The following is a 10171-nucleotide window of genomic DNA, read 5'->3' as shown; positions in this document are numbered from 1 at the left end:
TGCCTGTCTGTCTGTCTGTCTGTCTGTCTGTCTGTCTGTCTGTCTGTCTGTCTGTCTGTCTGTCTGTCTGACTGTGTCCATCTGTCTGTCTGTCCATTTGTCTGTCTCGCTATGTGTGTGTGTGTGTGTGTGTGTGTGTGTGTGTGTGTGTGTGTGTGTGTGTGTGTGTGTGTGTGTGTGTGTGTGTGTGTGTGTGTGTGTGTGTGTGTGTGTGTGTGTGTGTGTGTGTGTGTATGTGTGTGGGCGCTCGTGCGTGCATGTCTGTTTGCGTGTGTGTGTGTGTGTCCAGTATGTGACACCGTGAAATAAGCCACACACACACACACACACACACACACACACACACACACACACACACACACACACACACACACACACACACACACACACACACACACATTACAGTCATGTGTGAAGGTGGCAGCACCAATATGGCAGCATGTGAGAAATGCAGTGATTCACACACTCAACCTGGCACATGGCCTCAGTTTGGGAGGTGGGACTGACCTCAGTGTGACAGGACAGTCACACAGGACTCTCTCTCTCTCTCTCTCTCTCTCTCTCTCTCTCTCTCTCTCTCTCTCTCTCTCTCTCTGTCCTTCCCTCCCTCTTCTGTCTCTCTTGGCGTTCATCCCTCTCTCATTTTCATTAAGGGGCTAATATTAAGGCTGTTACCTCACGCCGAAGTAGTGCCATTGGATAAATGTACCTATCCATACGTGTCCGGCTCAAACTTATATTGGCTAAAAATTACGTCAGTGTGCGAGCAAATGGGCACGCTCTCACAGCATCAAGACGTACAGCTGAGCTGGGGAGGATGAACGTTGCACGGCACCGTCGCTGACGTAAACGGCTGCGCTACAGAAAACAAGTGGACGATTCCAGCAGCACCTTAAATGAAAATCAAATCAGGGTAAACGGTAAAGTAGCTTGTTGACAGGTGAGGACAATCGGCTTCAAGCAAGGTAGACGTGACATGTCTCTGCAGAGCCCTGCAGACAGACGCCTGGAGAAGACCATGTGATTGCGCTGCATCGGTGAAACAGCCAGGACTCTCTGTGTGATTCTTCTTGGTGGGCTTGAGAGAGAGAGAGAGAGAGAGAGAGAGAGAGAGTTGGATGAAGGGGGGCGGGGTGGAGGAGGAGAGAGAGACGTAGCCTATGTGAGCGCGCGTGGAGCCCACCGTCGCAGTCCTTCTCGAGGATGTATCCAGCAGTCATGGCACCACTGCCGCGCGCCCTGCGTCTCCGCGTGAGTGACAGGATTCCATGGTTAGGCATATAAATACGAGTGTTTTATATCCAAAGTCGGATAGTTCGTCTGCCCCTCGTTGCGGATCTTATCCCGACGACCACCGCCAGAAATCGGCAATGGCTTTGGTGATGGAACCCATCAGCAAATGGACTCCCAAGCAAGTGCTGGATTGGATGAAAGGTATTCACAGAGAATGTGCAACACACACTCACGCATACATACATACATACACACACATATACATCCGCACACGCTCGCACGCATGCACGCGCGCACCGCCACATACACGCGTCTTTTTTTCCTAACATTCCACGCAGCGACAGTGACCGTGTACATTTTACAGGTTGCCCACATCGGAATTCCCGAAGCATGCTGGTGCTTATGTGCGGGAGCCATATTGCTGGGTTAAATGAATATTGATCGCATGTTTGCCATTTTGCGCGTCCGTTCTGCCTCGGAGGGAGGCACGCAATGGTGTGTGATCAGCGCGTCGTCAGCGGCGGGGGGTTGTGGTCATGAGCGAGGTGTTCTGGTGTGGTGTGGCGTGGGATCAAATATGAGCAACAATCAGCCGCCTCAGTGTTTCCCCAATTCAATTCAGATGACTTCATCTCTCTCTCTCTCTCTCTCTCTCTCTCTCTCTCTCTCTCTCTCTCTCTCTCTCTCTCTCTCTCTCTCTCTCTCTCTCTCTCTCTCTCTCTCTCTCTCATCTTCCTTTCACACACACACACACACACACACACACACACACACACACACACACACACACACACACACACACACACACACACACACACACTGCAATCAGTGTTTTCCTTCAGCATGCATTAGATGTGATGTAGCCATTCAGATGCAAGTGCAAGGCCCTGCAAAGCGTACATATAACAGCAGCAGCAAGAGCCAATGATTCTGAGTGATTTAGTGGTGTGTCTGGTGCGCGTGCTGGTGTGTGTGTGTGTGTGTGTGTGTGTGTGTGTGTGTGTGTGTGTGTGTGTGTGTGTGTGTGTGTGTGTGTGTGTGTGTGTGTGTGTGTGTGTGTGTGTGTGCGTGCGTGCGTGTTTGTGTGTGAGACTCAATGTGGTTTGTGCTGTAACACACAGACAGACATACACTAGACTCGAGCAGTGTTGCTAACGAGAAGGAAGCATGAAGCTTTCATAACTTCCACCCCAGGCGTCCCCCCCAGCTCTGAGGGCAACTCCGCTTATATATTTCTGCGTGTCATGGCCTTGACTGTGCCGCTGGTGTTTAACGCTGCGTGCTGCGCTTGCCATGATCCTCATGAATATGCCTCATGAGCTGTACACATACGGCCCGGTGATATGAAGTGAACCCTGGGGAGGGTGTAGTGGTAATGTACTGTTGTAGTGTCGGGTAACATGGCGAATGAATGCTGCATGTAGTTCTCCTGCCGTATAGCCTTCCTACTTTACTCCTCGTGTGGAGAATGGTGAATGAAACCAAACGTGTTTGTGGTTGTGGGAGCCCAAGTGTCCAGCAGGGGCGCGTCAAGCAGGTGGCCAAAGAGAGAGAGAGAGAGAGAGAGAGAGAGAGAGAGAGAGAGAGAGAGAGAGAGAGAGAGAGAGAGAGAGAGAGAGAGAGAGAGAGAGAGAGAGAGGTGGCGAGAAAGAGCATATGTCCATTATGTCCTAGAGAGTGGTGAGATGGGTTTTGACATGAGAGGGGTGATTTTGGGGGTCACTGTTCTCTCGACATGGGCCGCTTCGTCGAAATAAGCCTCCAGTATAGGCTGTTAACATACCCAGACCTCTCTTAACATACCCAGATCCGTCTTTCTCTTCACTCTTTCCCTCTCTTCCAGTCTCTGGATGTTTCTCAAAGTGAAGTGTCCTAGCCTTGTTGTAACACCGAGTAACACCCATTTCCGCCCCGTGTATCCAATTATTAATTATCCCTAGAACCAGTTCAGTGAAAAGTGAAAGCCCACCTGGGAAACTCCAACTCCCATTGTCATTGTGACACACAAGTGTTCACTGAACACAACGAAATTGCATTTTATGCCTGACCCGTGCAAGGGGGCAGCCCCCAAAAGCGCCCCAAGGGAGCAGTGCGGCAGGACGGTCCCATGATCAGGGTACCTCAGTCATAGAGGAGGATGGTGGAGAGTACTGGTTAATTACTCCCCCCACCAACCTGGCGGGTCGGGAGTCGAACCGGCAACCCATGACTGCCCAGTTGTTGGATACTGTTTGGTGAAATCCGCCATAAATGGGCGTTCCTCGTCCTAGCAAGGCTAGGACAATTCACTTTGAGAAATACCCACTATCTCCCACTCCCCCCCACTTCATTACCCCCTCTCTCTGCGAGGCCTTCTCTCGTCCCTCTCTCTCTGTCTATCCCCCTGCTCTCTCCCCTCTTTCTATCTCTCTCTGTGATCCTTCTCTTATCCCTCTCTCCACCTCTATCTCTCTCTTTCTTTCTTTCTGTGTGTAGCTCAGCTTGACGGGGGGCAGGTGCTCGAGGGGGACGGAGAGCATGTGGAACTCATTGCTGCCTTACTAGGCTATAGATGCTTTATTATATCGAGGCATTTTTGTCACACGCTTTTGATCGTCAAGCATTTGTAGTTGATGATATCAACATAGGTCAATTTTTTTTTTAAGTTTTTTGTGACAATGTACTGTGGCCCACAGTACATTGTGACAAAAAACTTCCAAAGATTTTTTTTCTAAAAGGGCATTTTTTGTGCATTGGGGCAAAGGGTCAGGTGCTTTAGCACCACCGCATCCCTATCTGTGCATGCCTATGGGTAGGACACTTTGACAGGATTTTAAGGGTGAGGGGTTCAGGTGAAGGGCTCAGGGCCATCTCGTGCATGATCTCTGCTAACAAAAAAAGTCATCTATATCAGTCATGCGTACTGTATCTGCTCCATAGCTTGACAAGCGTTTTTAGACTTTAAGACCTTTAGGCGTTAACATGAAATGTATAGTCTGTGCTTGCACCATAGGCAAAGTCACTGTGTGAAGCCCATCCCAATGGATCGCTACACAGATTCAAAACCATATTATACCATTCAACCATACTATAGCATTGTAGTAAGAGGACAGGAGTCATGGCCCAGCTGTAATGCAAAGCTAGGCTAACCGGGCAGGCAAAATATTCTGCTAGTGGTTCATTAAGCTACCTTTTCCATGCTTTATCCGTACATATTACCACCTGCACATCCAGGCCTGTTGCTCTCTGCATGGTGCATGTTCATGCATGTTTAAAGTCTTAAAACACCACCTCTTATAGAAGCCGTTATAAATTGACTGTTACCAGAATGGCAATGAGCAAAAACTCAGTGAGCATTATGAGTTTGCATCTTAATGAGCTGGCTGGTTGACAGGTTGTGTCATTAGATGTATCAGCAGTTATCCATGTTGTTTTATGGATGTTCGTTTTGACCTGCAGATCTGGGCCTGGTGTATGGTTTGTGTAAGACTCTTGATGATCAAGAGATCAAGAGTTGTTTTTTTGATAGATTAGTGTCACTCAATGGACAAATCTCATTTTCACTTGTTAGACCGTAACTGTTCCACAAATTTCAGGATAATTTGTGATTTAATTGTTAGGACAACCATTTAACTGCTGTGAAATACAAATCAGACAATTAGCTGAGTGCCGTACATTTTGGTTTCTAGGAGAATCATTTAAGAGTTCTGTGGATTCCAAGATTATTTCGGTTCATAGGAGAATCATGTAAGTGTTCTGTGAATTCCAAGATTATTTCGTCGTTGGGAGAACCATTGAACAATTCTGTGAATCTCAAGACCATTTGGGTTAGGAGAATCATTTAACTCTCCTGATTAAAACATATCATTGCCATTGTTAGGAAAATCATTTAACATTCCTATGAATTCTAAGCTGTTCTTCGAAAGCAAGCACTGTACTGAGAGATGCTTTTGTCATATTCCTAGAAACCTATACAGGCTATTCACATTAAATTGTTGTAATTCTATCCTAGGCATGTGCCTGCATACCCATCCCCCCATCAAATTTCATCTCCTTACACTGGTGGTCTGAGTGGTCTCTCGTCGTCTTTCTTCCTCTTTCGTTGACATGGCTGACTCTTGTATCTTTGGCTAATCAGCGTGCGTGCACAGGGGATTTCTGTGCACGATGGCATGAGCTTTGTGTACTACATTCAAATTTTAGTGCATCAGCCAAGCGAATAGCTCACGTCATGACCAGTAAAGACAGATCCAGTGATTCTAAACTTCAATAGAGTCTATACCTCCAGGTTTTTTCGATACAAGACAAACAGCAGCATGAAACACTGTGTTGAATGAGGGGCTGGTTTTACGGGACAAGCTAGCAATCTCCAGCGGTGCTATCTGTTTGGATTGTAGCCTTCACGCTCAGTACTGTAATGGCTGAGACAAGGTCACCCAAGAGCACAGAAATCTAATAAAGGTATACAACCTCAGTCTTGCCGTATGTTGTTTATCAAGGGCACTTTCATGATGATGCCATCGATCTGCATTCAAAGAATTTCAGCAGAGATGTTTGGTGAGATTGTTCAACACAGTGTATGCCATGTGCTGATGCTGTTGCTGCATAATCAAGCAAGTTGAACCACAGGTTCCACTGCTGTTTTTGAGAGATACCTTTATTATGACAGGACAGTAGAGAGAGACAGGAAATTAGTGGGGGGGGGGGGGGGGGGGGCGCTCTGCAAATTACCTCTGTCCGGAATCGAACTCGGGTCGCTGGTGTAGTAGTCCAGTGCCTCCAGCCGTGACTGGACCAGGACACTTGTTGTGAATTGTGTGGTTCAACAACCTGCCCTCTCTCACACACCTCACCTGTCTTCTAATCTGTCCATTCACTGAAGCCTGTAAAGTGTCAGATGGTACAATGCAGATGCCAGAACTGTCATTTTTAAATATTGTCCATCCAACTCTCAGGCCTACACCTCATACCTATGGAATGCCAACCTGATTGTCGCCCCAAGGTCTTAGATGGGTCTTGGGCTAGTAGCCTCTTTGTGCAGATGGGGTCGCCGGCGGGCCTATTCATTATTTTCTGAAAATGCTCAACTACATCATAACAACATTGCTATGACATTACAGAGAGCCTTAAGTAACAGATTAAGACATAGCTGTTACAATTTTCGTCACAGTAAGGTTATAGCATAGGTTTTGCGCTAAGGGTTTACGTGTTCTCCAAAGCTTCATCATTCTGACCGCTCAATAATCCGATGATTTCCCACCGACAAAAAAACCTGTTATTTTAGCCCGAATTCTGTGGGTGAAGCAGTGGCCTACATTTAAATCATGGTACAAGCAAAGACACAGCCATGGCAAAAGATATTAAAACTAATGACATTTATGAAAATAATAATGTCATGCATAGCATTAAGGTTCCCATGTATTGTGGCCAAGTGCACTCATTAAGTGAAAGAGACCGACATAGAGCAGGTGGGTAACCTTACAATACCCTTTGAAATTTTTTAAATTATCAGTGAACCATCAGACAGGTGAAAACCTCTACAAAGATGTAAGGGAATTGTCGGAATATTGAGAGGTTTGAACAAAGGAGCTTCAGAGAAACAGACAGTGCCTGTTCCCAGTAAACCTCCCTGTGATGGTGTGACCATCGCTAGGGTTGTGGGTGTGTTCTCACTGTTCCGCCAACGAACCTTGCTCTTTGGTGTAGCGGTCAGAGCCCCAGTTTAGTACCCGAAGGCTGGAGTTAAAGTCCCGGCAGGGCAACTCTACTCCCGTTCACTACAAATGGTGTCAGAAGTGAGATGGTTACCGTGGGGCAATCGGAAGCGTACCCATTGTGTGTGAGCCGTAATTTAATGTGTGGGAGCCCCAGGATTAGTGACCCCGGTGCGAGGGACCCTATTGACGGGTGCAGCATAAATGAGGGGGCACACTGGATGGGAAAAGAATGATGGGCAGTGTCATGAGGGACACCATGAGTGTGTGAAGCGCACGGGTGCGCTTTCCGAAGGGGAAGGCAGTGTGGTGGAGTGACCATCACTAGGGTTGTGAGTGTGTTCTGACTGTCACGCCAACGAGCCTGGCTCTTTGGTGTTGCGGGCAGTGCCTCAGTTTAGTACCCGGAAGGCAGAGGTTCGAGTCCCGGCGGGGCAACTCTACTCCCCTTCACTACATTGCCATAGGCAGTAGAGGGTTCATAAGCAGTATCAACACATGTCTTTCACTTCCCTCTGTGTGCTACTGGACAGAGTTGCGACAAGTTACACCACTGAATGTGATGATGAGTGCTGCATTTGTTTTTAAATTGGTTCCGGATTTTTCAGCATCAGGTCGGACTGAGGACGTTAAGCTTAACAAGACTTGAACGTCAGGTTACAAGCAGGGGGTCAGTCCAGGCTATATACATAGAACCAAGACCAACATAAGAATCAGGATTATGTCTTAACATTGTGTGTTTGGTCGTCTTTGCCATTGATAAATTGAGTTTACATATCAGAGTTGCAATATTGTGGCTGCCACACAAATAATCCACGAGTCGCCGTGAGTTTGTTGTGAGTGGGCAAGCAACTGCTCATTCAATATACAGTAGACCTATATATCCATATTCCCTGAGCACTGCTGATGCATTTTTGATTGACAACAACAACAAAAAGCCTGCGCCTAAATCTCAATCCAAATCTAAATCTAAAATCTAATCCAGCGAGCCCTTATCCCGTGGTTGTGAAGAGGGCCTGGATTATAGAACCACTCATGGTATTATGATGCAGTGTAGTCTCCTATATAGCCTGGCCTTTACTTCCCCTCACAATACCCCCAAAGTGGGGTAAACAGAACACTAACTCCAGTGGCACGTTGTAATAGTCATTGAAAGGTTAATTACCGTATTACTCTATGATGTTTTAGGTAACAGAGGGTCTTTAGTCATGCACTTTGACATTGCCATTCTGGTAACAGCAAATTTGCAATGCCGTGTTTTTACAGGTTAAAGAATCATGTCGGTTATGCCTGCCTCTCTGGTCATTGCTATTGCATTGCAGACCTTAAAAAGCATCCATTCATTCACATTTGTTTCAACTCAAGGTTAAATGGCCATTACAAGAAGGCAATGTGATATTTTGTCCTATTCATTAAGATGTTTGTTTGCTGGAAAATATTGTTTTGCTGTTGTAGTATACAGTAGGCTATTGTAAATGAAACATCATGTTGATGTTTTTTCTTAGCAAGATAAGGTACAATCAGAGGCAGTATGGTCCTGTATTCTCTCCGGTACAATTGTATCAGTGAGGCAGAAGTATGATACACCTGATAGTAACGAATAAACGGGATGGATTTGATAGGTAGATCAATAGATTGTTAATGTTTTAATACCAAATTCACCCATTCAAAATAAAACAAGGGTTACTCTCTGAACACTAAATGCTGAATTCAACATCTAGGCTACGGTAAAGTGTGCATGTGGTACATGTCTGAAAGCTTACAAAGCAGAAAATCAACAGCATATTAATCAGACATCCATCCAAGGAATGACAAAAGCATTGAGATTTATATACCGCCAGGTGCTGACGTATTTATTGTACTGTGATGCACTACCGCGTATTGTGTGCCATTCCAGTTTGACTTAAATCACTGCCAAGTGAAATGGTGGGGTATTTCAGAAAAAACGTTTGACATGATACTGCCATTGGAAGAAAGAAGGATGTTTTGTTATTTGGCAACATATGACACTATGTAAGAGTTCATCCATCATCAGAGAAACAGGGGGGGGGCTATTTACAGGACAGTGGAAGAGAGACAGGAAATGAGTGGGGCGAGAGAGACGGGGAAGAATCGGCAAATGACCCAGGTCGGAATTGACCCTGGGTCGCCGGCTTTCTGTAGTAACCCAGTGCCCTACCATTTGGCCACGGCAGGGCCAAGAAACTGACTTTTTCTGAGGCGTTTGAAACGTCAGGGTCAAGACTTTTGTTTCTTGCATTGATAGCTCTGTCTTACTGTTTTTCTGTTGATTCATAATGTACAATAGATTAAAAATACATAGGTGTTTTACATAATAAGTAAACAAGGGCATCATTAGCATATGCTTCGGGTGTTGGTTTCCTGATTGGTATGGAGGCAGATTTGAATTCCAGACCTGTAGGAAGAACATGGGTGCACTTCTATCCAGGTGCAAAAGCACTTTGCCCCAGAGAAATAGCAAGTTGTTTGGGATAGAAGTGTAATGTAATGTCAGCCAATGTAATGTAAAAAAAGGAAATAAGGAAATCTGACCACCATGTTAAAAATGGGCTTTCGGTGCATGAAGAGAGGTGGGAGAGTTCTTAGTAGTAGTCTGCTACAGCTGGTAGTTCCCTGTGAGGGGGTGTGGATGATGAGTCACTCGGTGCCTCTGATGCGGCTGTGAGAGCTCAGGCAGGACAGGGGGCCAAGAGACGTTCCCAGTAGCCTACAAAGATGTACCCAGAGAGATGCTTACTACAGGGAGATCCGCCAGTGTTTCCCACTGAACTCCTGTTCTGTGGGAACCCACACACACAAAAGAAAAGCAGATAGGCCTATCATTTTTGAAAAATATCACAACAAATTGAATTCATCATATAAATAGTACAAACCATTTCACTGACAAGTTAACCCTTCACACGGTCGTATGGTATGTGCGTATGCTAACTTGCAGTCATGGCATCTTGCGTATGCATGTATTGTGTGTGTGTGTGTGTGTGTGTGTGTGTGTGTGTGTGTGTGTGTGTGTGTGTGTGTGTGTGTGTGTGTGTGTGTGTGTGTGTGTGTGTGTGTGTGTGTGTGTGTGTGTGTGTGTGTGTGTGTGTGTGTGTGTGTGTGTGTGTATATTTGACGTACGTGTGTGTGCGTGCGTGTGTGTGTGCCTGCGTGCCTGCGTGCTTGCGTGAGTTTGTGCGTTTGTGTGTGTGTGCCTGCGTGCCTGCGTGCTTGCGTGAGTTTGTGCG

General features: G+C 46.2%; 1 protein-coding gene across 1 annotated transcript in view; it reads left to right on the top strand.

The window, feature by feature from the left end:
* The first annotated feature begins 1370 nt into the window (after positions 1–1370).
* Positions 1371–10171, top strand: part of si:ch211-26b3.4 (connector enhancer of kinase suppressor of ras 2) — an 87340-nt gene continuing 78539 nt past the window's right edge. Inside the window, exon 1 of the mRNA XM_063203896.1 lies at positions 1371–1434. Coding sequence (XP_063059966.1) covers positions 1371–1434 — 64 coding nt within the window. The remainder of the gene's footprint in view (positions 1435–10171) is intronic.

The sequence above is a fragment of the Engraulis encrasicolus genome, chromosome 7 (assembly GCF_034702125.1).
Source record: "Engraulis encrasicolus isolate BLACKSEA-1 chromosome 7, IST_EnEncr_1.0, whole genome shotgun sequence".
Lineage (NCBI taxonomy): Eukaryota > Metazoa > Chordata > Actinopteri > Clupeiformes > Engraulidae > Engraulis > Engraulis encrasicolus.
This window is presented reverse-complemented; position numbering and strand designations above follow the sequence as displayed.